General features: G+C 35.4%; 1 protein-coding gene across 1 annotated transcript in view; it reads left to right on the forward strand.

Annotated features, from left to right (window-relative positions):
• SNX2 (sorting nexin 2) overlaps positions 1–16,168 on the forward strand; it is a 66,626-nt gene extending 50,458 nt beyond the window's left edge. Inside the window, exons 8-15 of the mRNA XM_075541438.1 lie at positions 187–262; positions 772–885; positions 1,139–1,232; positions 2,548–2,753; positions 10,638–10,781; positions 11,891–11,971; positions 12,092–12,163; positions 15,660–16,168. Coding sequence (XP_075397553.1) covers positions 187–262; positions 772–885; positions 1,139–1,232; positions 2,548–2,753; positions 10,638–10,781; positions 11,891–11,971; positions 12,092–12,163; positions 15,660–15,710 — 838 coding nt within the window. The 3' untranslated portion in view covers positions 15,711–16,168. The remainder of the gene's footprint in view (positions 1–186; positions 263–771; positions 886–1,138; positions 1,233–2,547; positions 2,754–10,637; positions 10,782–11,890; positions 11,972–12,091; positions 12,164–15,659) is intronic.
• The last annotated feature ends 292 nt before the right edge of the window (positions 16,169–16,460 follow it).

Here is a 16,460-nt window from a genome sequence, read left to right on the forward strand (position 1 = left end):
TCTATCTATCTATCTATCTATCTATCTATATATATAGCCAGTTTGAAGGTAGCATACCAGTTTTCAAATTATGGAAAAAATGTTTTAATCATTAAATTTCTGTACCTAATTTCTTATTATGTTGCAATTAAATTTAATATAAAATGCTACTGATAAATGAAGAACCAATTTTATTCTTAAATCTAGATATCTCCAACGAACAGTAAAACATCCAACCTTACTACAGGATCCTGACTTAAGGCAGTTCTTGGAAAGTTCTGAGGTATTATTTCTACCATAATTTTTATATGCAGATTATAAGTGATGCTTCTTATATTTGCGATGTCGGCACATGTCGAGTTCTAATCACTGCTGCTTAATGTGGAAGGGGGGTTATTGTTGAACCGCAGTCTGAACGGCATAAACAGATGCTTTTTTATCTTTCTTTCCTTATAAGCAGTTTCTTTCTGCTAGCAAACAGGTGGCCAGTGTTCAGGTGCTTGGCAATTTCTTAATATATTTTGACAAACGGTGTTTGTTCCATCTAAATGTAAAGGTGCAGAAGAGAAGCAAATGGAAAGTCTATTTTTTAAGTTTTCCTTTGAGAATGTACAAGTAGTGTATTTGAGAAATTAGGTCTCACTATTGAAATGTATGAGAGTGAAGAAAATACAACCTCTTTTTCTTTTTTGTTTTGCTTTTTTTTTTCTGGGGGGAGGGTCCCTTTTGTGCCCAGTTAAACCTCCAGGCTTTTAACCGGTTTGTTTGCCCTTATTTGTCATTCAATTCCAGCTGCCTAGAGCAGTTAATACACAGGCTCTGAGTGGAGCAGGAATATTGAGGATGGTGAACAAGGCTGCCGACGCTGTCAACAAAATGACAATCAAGATGAATGAATCGGATGCTGTAAGAGCTGATTTTTCGACTTGAATAATGAGATGAATTAATGAGCTCAACAATTGCATTTTAAAGCTGTACAAGTAGAAAATAGGATATTAATTTGCTTATTGAGTTTCGTTCTCAGCCACATCAGTTGACCACCATGGTTATACATGGTTAATTTGTTGTTTTAAAACAAGGAATGTACCTTGCTATTGGTAACCTAATTTACAGTGGTTTCTTCTGGCTAAATTAGCTCCATTTTTCAATTTTTTCGTAGTGGTTTGAAGAAAAGCAGCAGCAATTTGAGAACCTGGATCAGCAACTTAGGAAACTTCATGCCAGTGTTGAAGCCTTGGTCTGTCATAGAAAAGGTTTGTTTGTTTTATTTGTGTTTGTTTTATACCATAAAGCTAAGGAAAATATTTTGTTTAAGTAATATTCTGATGAATATTCTGAGGTTATTATAGAAGAGAGAAAAACAATAATTTAAATGGAAGTTTTTCTAGTTCAACTTTGTTATTTAACATTTTTTGGTTGTATTAAACTGGTGTCCAGTGTAGAAATAGAAAACCTCCTGATCTTATAAAAATACATTTGAATTAAAATGTGTTTACTTGATTGACTCTTTGTTAATGTATTTACAATTTAATGAATGAAGATGTCTTATTATACTTTTGATTACAATGGAAAATTATGATTTTAAAATGGATATTTATAGATTCTGTTGAAAATAATTATTTGTGCCTGCTTGTGTTTTATGGGAAATCCCTTAAAGTGCTTTCTTTATTTTCAACCTACAATTATTTGAAAATACGAGATTTATGCAAGTTCACAGAAATTTTGAGGACAAATTTTATTAAACCATAATGGCTTTACACCCTCTACCACCACTACCCAAAAAAGAAGAAAAATATATATTAAGTTTCTAATAGCAGCTGTTACAAGCTGTGTATTTTATTAAAATAATGACAGAAGGTTACTAATTTATTTACTTTCAAAACTAGTCCATAACAGCTTTAGCATCTAAATTATATCTCTTAGGAGATGGGCTTCATAGTTCTCTTTGAGAACTGTATATAATGTAGAGCATCTCCCAGGCAAGGTCGTTAGTAGTCATTCACAATAACTTGCTTACAAACATCTTTTGCTTTGTTCAAAGTATCAAAAATGGTCATATCAAAAAAATCTTTGAAAGTTTTAGTATTTTACTAAGCATTGCTTTACCACAAAGGGGGAAAAAGGAATAAAATTTATTTGAATTGTGTGTACCATTTTATCTACCATTTAGCTAAATACAGATATCATTTTCATTGGCAAATGTGTAAAGGCCAAAAATATATGATATGAAGTAGTTGTTACTATTTCCAGTAGTTAAAATGTACATTTTTTTTTTTGTCTTTTGTGTGAATGGACAAAGGGAAAAAGTGAGCACTTTGGGAGAGAAAAGGGTGACGAAGTCATTCTAAATTTGTAAGCATGGTTCGGCCCCTGTGAAATAAACAATGGGTCTTCATAATTTTTGGTAGATCTTTTGAGTGCTTGAAGTTTAGGCACAAGGCATAATGTCTGACTATGAGCAATTTGTGAATAGATAAAATTTAAAGTAGAAGAGCAATGTTTTTCCCCTCTACCCTTTTTTTTAAACTTTACTAATGAACATTAAAAATGAATACTTTTGTATTTCAGAGCTTTCCGTCAACACAGCTGCCTTTGCTAAAAGTGCTGCTATGTTAGGTAATTCTGAGGATCATACTGCTCTGTCTCGAGCTCTGTCACAGCTGGCTGAGGTTGAGGAGAAGATAGATCAGTTACATCAAGAGCAAGCTTTTGCTGACTTCTACATGTTTTCAGAACTGCTTAGTGATTACATTCGTCTTATTGCTGCAGTGAAAGTAAGCCTTATTTTGAAATCTTTTTTCTCACTGTATTGGTTTGTTTGTACAAGGAAGAATTTGGTTTCCTATTGGGCCTGTATTTAAGTGCGTAGATTCCATCTATGTTACTACATATACAATGTTTTCATGATGAATAATAGTTTAATGTTTCTTCATAATACCGACATTACAGTAGAGAGAATTGGTGGTTTAAGATGTCTTTTTTTAAAAACATTTTATTAGGGGCTCATACAACTCTTATCACAATCCGTCAATTGTATAAAGCACATCTGTACATTCTTTGCCCTCATCATTTTCAAAGCATTTGCTCTCAACTTAAGCCCTTTGCATCAAGTCCTCTTTTTTTCCCCCTCCCTCCTCGTTCCCCCCGGTTTAAGATGTCTTAAAAATGCTAAAGAAGACATAAAATATTGCACATTTGCTTACATATTTACTTTAAAAGTTTACACCTAACCGAGAGCATCTTTTCACTTATTGTCACAACAACTGAGACAGCTCGCTGGGCTGGGTTGTCATTACTGATGCTCACTGTGAAGAAGAAGCAGTATAAACTAGAACTAATTGTTTAGACTGTCTCTAATGGCTGCAGCTTTGGTGCGAATCTGCACTATGAATCAGACATTCTGTGTATATATACCATGTATTTGTAGATATGATGGTAGTAGCTGATAAATTGCTTGCTCAATGTTAATGATTAAACCCAAACAGTATTCAGTTTCTGAATAGTTGGGAAAATAATTTGGTTAACTAATGAAGATTTGTATTCTGGAGTTGTTTTCACTACTCACATAATTAAACTGAAGTGAGTGTATGTGATCATTTATTTCAGAAGATTCTTTAAATTACTAAGGCGTCTTTAAATAATTTCTATGAATATTCATCATGGGCCTGAGGGCAACTGTGTATTTAACCTTTTACCTTGAATTCAAGCATCTGGAAAGTACTCATCTATAATCAGAACATGAACACAATATATATTGCTGCTGCTCTCTTGCTAATGGTGAAATTTATTGCTAGAAATTGGTGCTTCCTTAGGTTTTGTAAATTTACCAATTTCCTTGTTTATACTCATATTCCTTTTTTGTTTGTGCATGACTCTGGTGATTAATTTTTATTTTCTGTTATTTAAAAATGATAATAAAAATAGCAACCATCTGATTATTTGACACTTTCAAAAACTTACAAGTTTATAAAGGGAATTATTTATGAGAAAGTACCGCCGAAAAGTGATGGGGGGAAAACTCGCTGGCAGGGTTAGCCTGCTTTTTTAATGAATGTGGGTCCTTCAGAAACAGCTTTCCTTGAGTGGTCCAAATTTTTTCACGTAATTGGATATTACAGTTTTATCCCTTGGAAATCTATATGGGAACAGAAAGCCTCATCGTTCTCGCTCAGGTAGGTAAAAAGGTTAGGTTAGCAGCCTAACTCATAATTCAATATGCCACTGTGGTAGTTACATAATCTATTGTCTATTTGACGCCAAAGAGTGAAGGGGTGGGGTTTAGCCTGTCAATCAGGTTGCAGTTTGATGACCTCTTTTGGAGGCGCTAAAGAGATACATAGCTCACTGGAGGTGAAACACACACTTACTCCCTGTGAGACATTCTTGATGACAAGACACATAGAGCTACACTAGAGCCATGGAGCTGAAGGAGCCACATGGAGGCCCAAGTGCTGAGATTCCAAGACTGGATCCCAAGACTTTCCACCCACTGGCCTGTGAGTTTCTTGCATTTGGCGTCATTGCATGTATTGTGTCAGTCTGAAGAGGACTTTATAGATTTGTATCGGAAATAGGGGCTAATATTGGACTTACGGACTTGATGTGGAGTGGGCTAGGATGTTTTCTCAATATTCATTTGCTCTTGTATATAAAGCTCTTTCTTATACACATATGAGTGACTATGAGTTTGTTTCTATAGTCAACCCAGATTAACACAGCCGCCAGCACTCTTTAGGACAGAGTTACTTTATACACTAGTTCCAAACATAGTTGTTTGTGGTATATCTTTTAGTTTTATAAAGAAAGAATATTTTAGGAAACAGGGATATAATACTAATGAACTTTTGGTGGTGATTATTATTAGTAGATCTCTATTCTAGAGATTCAGTAAGCTCAGAATTATCTAAGGAGTTTTTAAAAATTAAGTCATTTAGCTGTTTACTTCAGAGGCTTCTAAATTGATATGAACAGGAATCTCTTCAGTAATTTCTATTTAATACATGGAACACACTTTGAGAAATGCTGAATTATGATTCATTAACTAAAAGTGTATTAAGACACCATCGTCAAGTCATATATTGAGATAATAAATTAGGTCCCACCGATGTGTTTTTAGTGAAAGCTAGCCCAGGTCATTGGTACAAAGGAGTTGAGAAATTGTGGAAGTGAGTGTTAGGTAATTTTTGTGAGACTTTTGTTTTATTCTGAGTTTTCAGCTCATATTGTTAGGGGCCATCAAGTCAATTTTCAGCATATAGTGATCCCTTATGACAAAGTAGAGCTACTCCACAGGTTTTCCCATTGTCCGGAAAAAATGGAGATTGTCTGCTTCTCTAAGGATTTATAGTCTTGAAAATCATTTGGAAACAGTTCTGTGTTTTATATAGGGTCACTATGGATCAGAATCAAATTGGTGCATTGTTTGGGGGTGCTGGGGGGTATTAATCTGTGAAGAAGTAGATTTCCAGGTCTTTCTCTCATAGAACATTGGTGGTTTTGAACTGCTAACCTTTTGGTTCACAGCCAAGCGCTTAACCATTGGACCAGTAGGACACCTTTTTAAAAACTTAACTCTTTCTTGAAAAAGTAATATATGCACATCATCTAATAGCTAAAATAAGTCCATTTTCCTTCTACCTAAGACCTTTAGTCTCTTCCTTCTGTTAAATATTGTTAGATTCTTTGCTGATCTTTACAGAATTATCCACATATATGAAACCAATTTTATTTCTTTTTCTTCCATCTTCATTAGTATGTGCTTCAAGGCCTTTTGGCCTCCAGCAAGCAAGGTTAGGTCATCTCCACCTTACTGCTTGTGAATGAGCCTTCCTTAAGTCCTGATACTTTATTCTCCTTTATAAAGTCCAACTTCTCAACATGCAGAGTGAGTAGTATGGTAAATAATATAAGCCTGATGCACGCCTTCTTGATTTAAAACCATGCCATATCCCCTTGGTTTTGTTTAAACAACTGCCTGTTGGTCTATGTACCAGTTCCCACATGAGCACAAATGCTCTACACAGTCAAATACTTTTGTATTGCCAATAAAACACAAATACATTTTTTATATTTTCTGCTTTCAGTAATGGTATCCCTCATACTATATCCTTTTTCAAGCCCAGCCCATATTTCTGGAAGATTCCTGTTGAAGTACTGCTGCATCTGTTTTTTAATTATCAGTAAAATTTTATTGCATATTAATGTCTTATAATTTTCCTATTCTTTTGGGTCACCTTTCTTTGAAATTGGCATAAAATATAGAACTCTTCCTATCTGTTGGCCAGGTAATTACCTTCTAAATTTCTGGATGTAGACTAGTAAGTGCTTCCAGCACTGCATCAGTTTGTTGAAACATCTCAATTGGTGTTCCATCAATTCCTGTGGAGCCTCATTTTTTATGAGTGGAGCTTGAATTTATTCCTTTAATACCATCAGTTCTTGATGATGTGCTGTCCCTCAAAATGTTGAATGTTGGTTAGCTAGTTATTTCTAGTACAGTGCCTCTGTATTCTTTCTATCTTCCTTTAATACTTCCTGCATCGTTCAGTATTTTGTCCCTAGAATCCTTTGATATTGCCAGTCAAGACTTGACTTTTTTCCCCTCTCATGATATTTTAATTACAAATTAGATGAGGGTTTATATTTCAGATCACCAATTTTATATTCCAACAGTTTAAATAAAATTATTCAAGAAACCTCACCATCCCTAACAGTTTATCCTTCACCTACACCTTGATTTATCTTCTCCCTTTTATGGCCTGCCATCTTTGTTATCTTTCACTCAGGTTAACTCCATCAACAATCTCGCCCATTACTTTATCGTCTCTGTCCCTCAAGGCATGGATTTTCGGGTTTTTTTTTTCCAGTTTATTCAACTTGAGGTACACTGAGTTTGTTCTCCACATTTGGTTTTCCAACTTCAGGTCTTTGCACATTTCATCATAATGTTATACTTTGTCTACTGCAGCTACCCTTTGACATTTTCTGCTCAGCTCTTCTACTTCGTCATTTTATTCATTGGCTTTATACTGGCTCAGCTCTCAAGAATAAGTGTCAGAGTCTCTTCTGAATCTCTTCTGACATCTACCTTGATCTTTTTTCCTGTCTTGTTAATGACCTTTAGCTGTCTTCATGGACGATGCTCTTGCTGTCATCCCACAACGCATTGGTGTTCAGTACACCGACTCTCTTCTTCAGATGCTCTGCACATCCAGGTACTCAGGCTTCTATTTTGCCTCGTAGACTTTTTAAATTGCCTTAGCATTAACCTGATCTTGCGTGTGTGTAACTGATGGCTTGTTCCACACACAGTCCCTGTCCCTGTTTTGGTGGATGATAACGAGTACTTCTATATATCTTCCCACAGATATAGTCCATATGTTTCCTGGTATTCCATCTGGTAAATTTGGTGTATATTGTTTCCATTTATGTTGTTTATAAAAAGATATTTGCAATGAAGAAGTAACTTCAAAAATTCTACTAGGTGACCAAATCTCCTGTTTAATTTCTGTCACCAAGGAAATACTTTTCTATCTAGTAATCATTCATCTTTCTTCCCAACTTCTTCATTCTAATTATCAATACTTACAATGCATCTTGAGTGCATATCTGATCAACTTCAGACTGAAGCAGTTGGTAGAATTCTTCAAATTTTTTATCATTGACTGTAGTGATTGCTAATTAAAAGTGTTTAATAGTTATATTAACTGGGTATTACCTAATCACAGACAGCATTGTACTTCAAGATAGCTCTTTAGATGTTGTCTTTCACAAGCAATGTGATGCTATCCTCTTAAGCTTTTTATTCCTGGTACAATAAATAAGGTGAGCAGATTTTAACATTGATAAAGCGGGACACCATTGATAAAACTCATATCCTGGCGAAATAGCCACATGGCAGCCGAAAACCATATACTCTAGCTTGTCATGCATTCTCCAAAAATTGGGACTGTTTTAAAAATGCCACAGGATGTGGGAAATTTTTTTAAAATATCAGAAATATGTTTACTTGTGTTTTATTGACTATGAAAAGGCATTCAACTGTGTGGATCATAACAAACTATGGATAGCCTTGAGAAGAATAGAAGTTCTAGAACACTTGTGCTCATATAGAACCTAAATATGGATCAGGAGGTAGTTGTGTGAACAGGAAAGGTGTGTTTCACGGTTGTATCCTCTCACCATACTTACTCAATCTATGATGAGCCAACAATGGAGAAGCCAGATTATATGAAGAGGAATGCAGTGCCAAGATTGGAGGGAGTTTTATTAATAACCTGAGATATGCAGATGATACAAGCCTTGCTGAAAGTACGTGGATGTGAAACATTTGTTGATGAAGATCAAGGATTTTGGTTTGCAAAATGGATTACAACTCACGGTCAAGAAAACAAAAACCTTTACAACTGGACTAATAGATAACATCATGATAAGTGGAGAACAGTTTGAAGTTGTTAAAGATTTTGCCTTGCTTGTATTCAAAATCACTGTTCATGGAAGCAGCAGTCAAGAGATCAAATAATGCATTGCATTGAAGAAGTCTACCACACAAAATCTCTTTAAAGTGTTGAAAAGCAGGAATGTTATTTTGAGGACGAAGGTGCTTCTGACCTGAGCCAAGGTATTCTCAATCACTTTATAAATGTGAAAGTTGGACACTGAATAAAGACGACCAAAGGAGAACCAATGTATTTGAGTTAAGGTGCTGCCAAAGAATATTGGAAATGCATGGACTGCCAGAAGAACAAACAGAGTTCTTGGAAGAAATACAGCCAGAATGCACCTTAAGAGGCTGTGTTAGGCTGGGTTGACTAGAGAAACTAGAGGTCGGTTGACAGTCATATATGTGTAAGAAAGCTTCATATTCAAGAAGTAATAATCAATAAAAATCCCAGCTCAGTCCATCTCGAGTCCATGTGTCCAATACTAGTCCATACATCCCTCTTCAGACTCAGGCAGCCGCATGAAATGATGGGAAATGCAGGAAGATCCTGGTCCATTGGGTGCAAAGTCATACGAATCCAATGGTGGTAACATCTCAGGCCTCTGGCAGCAACAAGGGTCCTCCAGCAGGCAGGTGAAGGCAAGAAAGAGGCGGGGAGGTTCCCAGGACTCTCCTTAGGAGAAGGCCACCCCCACAAGGAGGCACCATCACACTGTGACCTGATTGACAGGTTGGACACCTCCCCTACACTTTTCTACAGCTTCATGTTGACATGAAATATGTAACTACCACAGAGGTATTCTTTGTATCGCATACTTTAGAACGTCGTCAGGAGAGACCAGTCCCTGGAAAAGGACTTCATGCTTGGTAAAGTGGAGGAGCAGCGAACAAGATGGATTGACCTGGTTGCTGCAAAAATGGGCTCAAGCTTAGGAAGAGTTGTGAGAATGGTACATGACCAGGCATGTTTCATTTTGTAGACTATGGGTCGCTGTAAGTCAGAGCCACTCAACAGCACCTAACAACAACAGTGCCTCTATGTTGATCTTTATATAGTCTATAACATTTTTATGAGTTTTATCATTTTTCAAGGGTCATACTCCATACATTCTGATTGTCCGTGGATGTTTGCAGCTAGTTTCTTCTCAGGTTAAGTCTTACCCCCCTTAACAAATGAAAGCCCCCAAAACTTTGCCATCTTAGTCATTTAGGGTACTCTGGCTTAAATTACCATAAATATATTTAATTACCTAATAGTTATACAGTAACAAATGTTGAATTAGAACCAAAATGATTTTTTTTCCAAAGCATGCATTCTTTTTTTATTTTTCCAATGAACTGTTGTTAGGTGCTGTTGAATCAATTCCAGTTCATTGTGACCCTTTGTACAATGGAAAAAATATGAGCGGGGTCACCTCCCCAAAAGGAAAAACTGGGCAGAACTTTTGTAGTCCACGTTTCTCCCACTAGGCAAGCATCTGCCAACTGGGTCTGCATTAGTGTGACCAGGGGCGTCACCTGGAAGGCTCTCTTGGGCCACAGTGAATTTACTGGCCTTCACTTCCTTTAACCTGAGTCTTCCCATTTTCATTTCGTAATTTCTGTTGTACTCCCAACATTTAAATGTGCCTTTGATATTGTAAACAATAGTAGAAAATCTTGCAATGTAAATAAAATGCCAGGTTTCTTTTCTATTTCATCTGTTTTTCAAAGCATGAAAGTCTTAGAAATCTTATTATAAATCTATAAAGCAGCAGTTTTCAACCTGTGGGTTGCAAACCCTTTAGGAGGGGTCAAACCTTTCACAAGGGTCTCCCAATTTATAATAGTAGCAAAAGTACAGTTATGAAGTAGCAATGAAAATAATTTTATGGTTGGGGGTGTCACAACATGAGGAACTGAATTAAAGGGCCGCAGCATTAGGAGGGTTGTAATCCACTGCTATAAAGGAAATTGATTTTGTTTACAGTTTGTTTTTGTTTTATCTTGATTCTAAACTCAGCTTCATTCATCTAATGACAGGATTTTTTGTTTTGAAGCGAATGTATGTGGAGTATTCTAATACACTGGCATGCTGTACTTGTTGTGTTGGTGTATGACAATAGTGTTTAAATATTTGATTTTATGTTTCCAAACAGTACAGAACTCATAGTTTTATGATGTATCCCACAGTGTGTTATATTTACTTAATAGCATATATATTATTCACTTATAGGGTGTGTTTGACCATCGAATGAAATGCTGGCAGAAATGGGAAGATGCTCAAATGACTTTGCTCAAAAAACGTGAAACTGAGGCAAAAATGATGGTTGCTAACAAGCCAGATAAAATACAGCAAGCTAAGAATGAAATAAGAGAGGTGATTAATATTAACTATTTTATCACTTTACTTGTTTTTTCACGAATCATTCATATATGCATAATTTTTCATATTTTTTTCTGAACCATTCAACACTTAGCTGTTTTTTCATATTTTTATGGCTTTAGAACTACTTTACTAACACTGTGACTGTCATCAAGGCTTCCAGAGTCCTTTGTTACTCCATAAGATTATGGAATGAATAAAGTAACTTAAGAAAAAGACAGAAAAACCTTTCCCTTATCTTCTGAAATGGGTAATTTGGTTTCAGATAATAATTTTGTGTCTTAAAATTATTTTAGATATATCACACATTTAGCTGTCTAGACAACATTATCTCCATATATGTCATATATGGTATTTAACTAAACTTGTGTAAGTTTATTATAATTTATACACTTTTTTTGCCATGCTTCAATAAGGAAATTGAAGAGGTAGGCCAACCTTTATGTTACTAAAAATAAATGTACCTGCTCTTTGAAGAGTATGTACCAGTGTTTTGGTTACATATCGGGAAATATCATTTTCATTGTTTTAAATTTTCAGTTATTTTTATTTTAGCTGTTCCATTTATCACTATTTACAATGGTTTTTGTTACTACACTAAATTTAATGTTAATCATTGGGCCCTTGCCATAATTCTACCTTTTAAGAAACCTCTTGCTTTTAAAATATTTTTCATACAATTGCCATAATTTAAAAGTATTTACATGGGCATTTAAATTGTGATGAAGATAAATTCTTGGGGAACAAAATAGACTGTTGTGGATATATTTTGAATTACTAGTGATGTAAAATAGAAAATTACATTGTCACATTACTGAATTACTTGATGATACATTTGATATCCAGTTTATTTTCTCTTAAATTACATCTATTTAATTCAATTGACATTCATCAAGAGAAATTAAGTTGACACCCATTTCTACCACTGGAAAGGTAGATACAAGTGTGGATGATATTGAATTGGACTTTGCTGATGAGGGCTTATTTAGGGTTTTTAGGCATCGGGTAAAATTTTATTAGAAATGAAAGGTCACGACAACTTGTTCTCTACTTTTATCCAAACGAGAGTAAAAGGTTTGTGCGTTCTTATTTGTTTTTATTAGTGGGAGGCCAAAGTGCAGCAAGGAGAAAGAGATTTTGAACAGATCTCTAAAACGATTCGAAAAGAAGTGGGACGATTCGAGGCATGTATAATCATTTTTGTACTTTTCCTAACAAATATGGTTATATTGTGCAACAATATTTTATAAAATTGAATTTATTTTTCTATTAGACATGTTTCATATATTTACTTTATCCAACAGAAAGAACGAGTGAAAGACTTTAAAACTGTTATTATCAAGTACTTGGAATCATTAGTACAAACACAACAACAGGTAAGCTAATTTTCTATCATTTTTAGGTTTTATAGCACCAATATTTGGTATACTTTTTTTTTTTTTTAAGAATATCATTGATTAAATAGACTCTTAAACTCAGGGGAGATAAGGAATAGAAAAACCCAACAGAGAGACAGCACAGTAGCTGAAAACTATCCCAGGGCCTCTTGGCCGCTACCACTTCTAAACAGTATCCAGACACATTTTCCCCAATTTCAGGTTATGGAAACCCCCCATGTACAACCTTTTCCTTTCTGTACCTTTTTTGGTTTTATGTATTTCCTTGTTGGTCAGACTTTATTTGGTTATATATAGCATTTTATTCTCTTCCATAATGGATAGAATTTGAACTAAAAATTAATTTTTATTTTTAGTTTAAAAAGTATTCTCTCTTTGGAACTGTTAATATTTGCCCCAAATCCTGGGCCAAGTCACTAGCGGCATTAGTAACCTGAACTACAGGAGACCATGAACTCTAATGTGACATTGCGTGAACATTTGCACTAGATAATAGCAGATGTGTGCTTCTTTCCTATATGTTTTAATATAAATTTGCATAATTTACCAAACGATGTAATGTCTAAAATAGACATTAAATGCCCTTCAGTTTTAAAATATGTGAATATAAAAACGTGTTCATCTTCCATGTATATTTCCATTATCTCAACAGTATTGTTAATTTTATACCATTAGCTAGATTAATGGTACTGTTATTAGAATTAGTAAAAGTCCCATGGAGATTGCTTTTATTATCTCTCTAAAAGTGGCAATGCTGCCACCTAAGTGAGACCGGGGTGTATATAAACCTTAGCTAGATGAATGGACTTTTGTCCTTTTTAAAAAAATCATTTTATTGGAGGCTCTTACAAATCTTCTAATAATCCATACATCCATTGTGTCAAGCACATTTATAAATATGTTGCCATCATCCTTTTCAAAATATTTTCTTTCTACTTGAGCCCTTGATATCAGCTCCTCATTTTTTTCTCCCTCCCCACCACCCTCACAAACCTTTGATAAATTTAAAATTTTTATTTTCATATCTTCCACTGTCCGCTGTCTCCCTTCACCCATGTTTCTGTTGCTCAGCACCCTGGGTGGGGGTGGGGTTATACATCAGTCATTATCATCAGTGCCCCATTTGTCCCCCTTACTTCCCCCTACTCCCTTTATTGTGCCTGAGGCGTTTTTCTGCCCTTGATTCTGTGCATCAAGAGCTCTTATCTGCACCAGTATACATGCTCTGGTCTAGCCAGATTTGTAATGTAGAACTGGGGACATGATAGTGGGGTAGGGCGGGGAAGCATTGAAGAACTAGAGGAATATTGTATGTTTTGTCGGTGCTATACTGCACCTTAGCTGGCTCATCCATTCATTGTGATTATTCTATGAGGAGATGTCCAATTTTCTACAGATGGGCTTTGGGTCTGTACTCTGCACCCTCCTCCTTTGCATCAATATGATTGTTTGTTTTGGGTCTTCTGATGCCTGATACCTGGTCCTGTCAACACCTCATGATCACACAGGCTGCCGTGCTTCTTCCATGTGGGCATTGTTGCTTTCCAGCTAGATGGTTGCTTGTTTATCTTTAAGACCCCAGATGCTATATCTTTTGATAGCCAGGTACCATCAGTTTTCTTCACATTTGCTTATGCATTTGTCTTCAGCAATCTTGTAGGAAAAGTGAGCATTTTGGAATGCCAGTTTAATAGAACAGTGTTCTTGCATTGAGGGAGTACTTGAGTGGAGACCCAGTGTCCATCTGCTACCTTAATACTTAACATATAAATATATGTACATAGAACTGTGTCCCTATTATTATATATAAATATATTTGCATATGCATGTGCCTGTATTTATACCTCTATAAATGTCCTTTACCTCCTAGTTTTTTCCTCTATTTCCTTGTACTTTCCTCTTGTCCCACTAGCATGTTTGACCTTCATTTGACTTTCAGAAATTCCTCTCATCTACATTGCACGTGATCAAATCCCACCAGGCATATATGAGTTGATTTTGAGCTCACAATTACTCATAAGCCCTCCTCTAAAAACACTTAGTTCTTAGGGTGTAGCCTCTCTCGATAACTGCTATTTATGAAGTGATCGCTAAAATTACCAGTTCTCTACCAAGATATGGTGAAGAAATCAGAAGGTGCTGCCCAACTATCACAAAATTGCGTCTGGCTTTTAAAAACTTGTGTTAAAACAATCAGCTATCTAAGTGAGGGGTCAGCTCAGTCTGCTCCAAAGAAGCACATCTGCCTCCATGGTCCAAGTATTGTAAATTATAAAATCCATGATTGGAGGAAGGACATGTGCTAGAACTTAAATTCTGAGCACCTGCTTTGCAGAAGACTGGATGACAGTGGAAGCCCAGGGCCACGTGAAGACTGAACAGGGATACGAATTGGACTGAGAGCATTGCCCCGTGATAAGCCCACGGAGGGGCATTCTCCCTTGATTTCTTGCCTGGGTGTGCCCTTGATGGAGGTCACCGAGGGGACTGGGTTAACATAGACATGAGTTATGCCTTCACTGCCTTGGAGAGGTCCCTGGAGCAACCCTGTGAGCTAATATGCCTACCACAAGCTACATATCCCAATCATGACCCCATTCCTACTCCATGAACCCCTTCTGTACAGATGATGTTTTGGTTTGCCACATACCATGTGTGTGCGCGACAGTGTTGCGTGACCTCTCATGTCCTTTCTAAAGTTCTGTATTACCAGCACACCCTACCATTATGATCCCATGCCAATGTTCTCCCTCATATGGATAATATGTCTTTGTCTTCCCCTTGTCCTGTTTAAGACTATAGTAAGTGTTTTTTCTTAAAAATGTTTTTAAACTTACTGATGTAAAATTTAATAGGTTATATATTTTTAATTGGGTGATGGCGTTTATGTCTCCTTTATATCTTTTTATTTAAACACTTAGCTATTAAAATTAGTTTTTTTTAAATATTAAAATAACTCTTAAGAGCCTATTTTGAAAGGAATTGTACCCATAACTTTAGCATACACTTTCAGTCTATTCTCTATTCAGGGTAGACAGTTAATTCTGTCTGGTTCCTTTTCCCTTTCTTGCCTAGTATTTTCTATTTTCCCATTCAAGGCCAAACAACATAAAGTTTGAATATTTTCTGACTTAGTATTATTATTTTATGTTAGAATAGGTCATAATACTTGTATTTTTGTTTCTAATGTATGGTGACAAACTTTATGTATGTGTGTTTCTATGTATGTATGTTGTGGAGAAATCACAATTTATAATTTTGTTTATTTTTACATAAAAAGCTGATATCAGCCAAGAGTCATTAATATTTAAAATAATTCTTACATAAGCATATCAACAGACTTGAATTAAGGAACTTGAAATAATCTCTCTAAAAACAGTCATTCATAAATGTTAATGTTACCTATTTATGTAAACTTTTGAAAAAATATCTTATATGTATTTTTAATATCTTACACTTTTTTATTATCCTACAGCTGATAAAATACTGGGAGGCATTTCTCCCTGAAGCCAAAGCCATTGCCTAGCAAGAAGATGACTCCTGTTAAGAAGACATTGGATGTTTGTTCCAGTTATGCTGAATTCCACAATGAAATCATTTAAAACATCTAAATAAACCACTATATATTTTATGAATTACATGTGGTTTTTTATATATCTATACATGCATATATGTAAACTCTGACGTTTTATTACAAGCTGCATGTCCTGACTTTCTTTGAGTTAAGTGGACTGTGGCATGATATTCTGCAGTTTGCTGAGTTGAACACTATTGTGTCTTAAATACTTGCGCTGAAAAGTGCACTGCAAGGCCAGAAAATTTTGCAATTTCTTTTTTTTTCTTTATTACACTATGTTCCTCTAGTATGTTTATCTGAACTTTATGCAGTGAATTAGCAATGCATTAATAAATGTTCACTTACACATTCCTGTACAGAAAATTATGATTTTGTGATTGCAGTAATAAAATGATATTCATTGTGAAGCTTTAGTAAAAGTTTATTTGGGTCTGTAAATGTTAGGCATATTTTTAAAGCATTTTCACTAGTGAGACTTTTTGTAGATATATGTAGGCTACACTACGATTCCTGCATTGTGTTAATTGAGGTTGACCGCTTCAATCATTAAATGACTAAAGGAAACTTAAGTTTTCTTATGCAACTTTCATAAACCAGAGTTCCTTTATCTCATGTCCAACTCTGGTGGGTGTTCTTGTCTCAGATAAAGAAAGGAATGGTTGCCTCTGTTTGTTTTTATCTATCCCTATTAGAAGGGCC

The sequence above is a fragment of the Tenrec ecaudatus genome, chromosome 2, assembly GCF_050624435.1.
Source record: "Tenrec ecaudatus isolate mTenEca1 chromosome 2, mTenEca1.hap1, whole genome shotgun sequence".
NCBI lineage: Eukaryota > Metazoa > Chordata > Mammalia > Afrosoricida > Tenrecidae > Tenrec > Tenrec ecaudatus.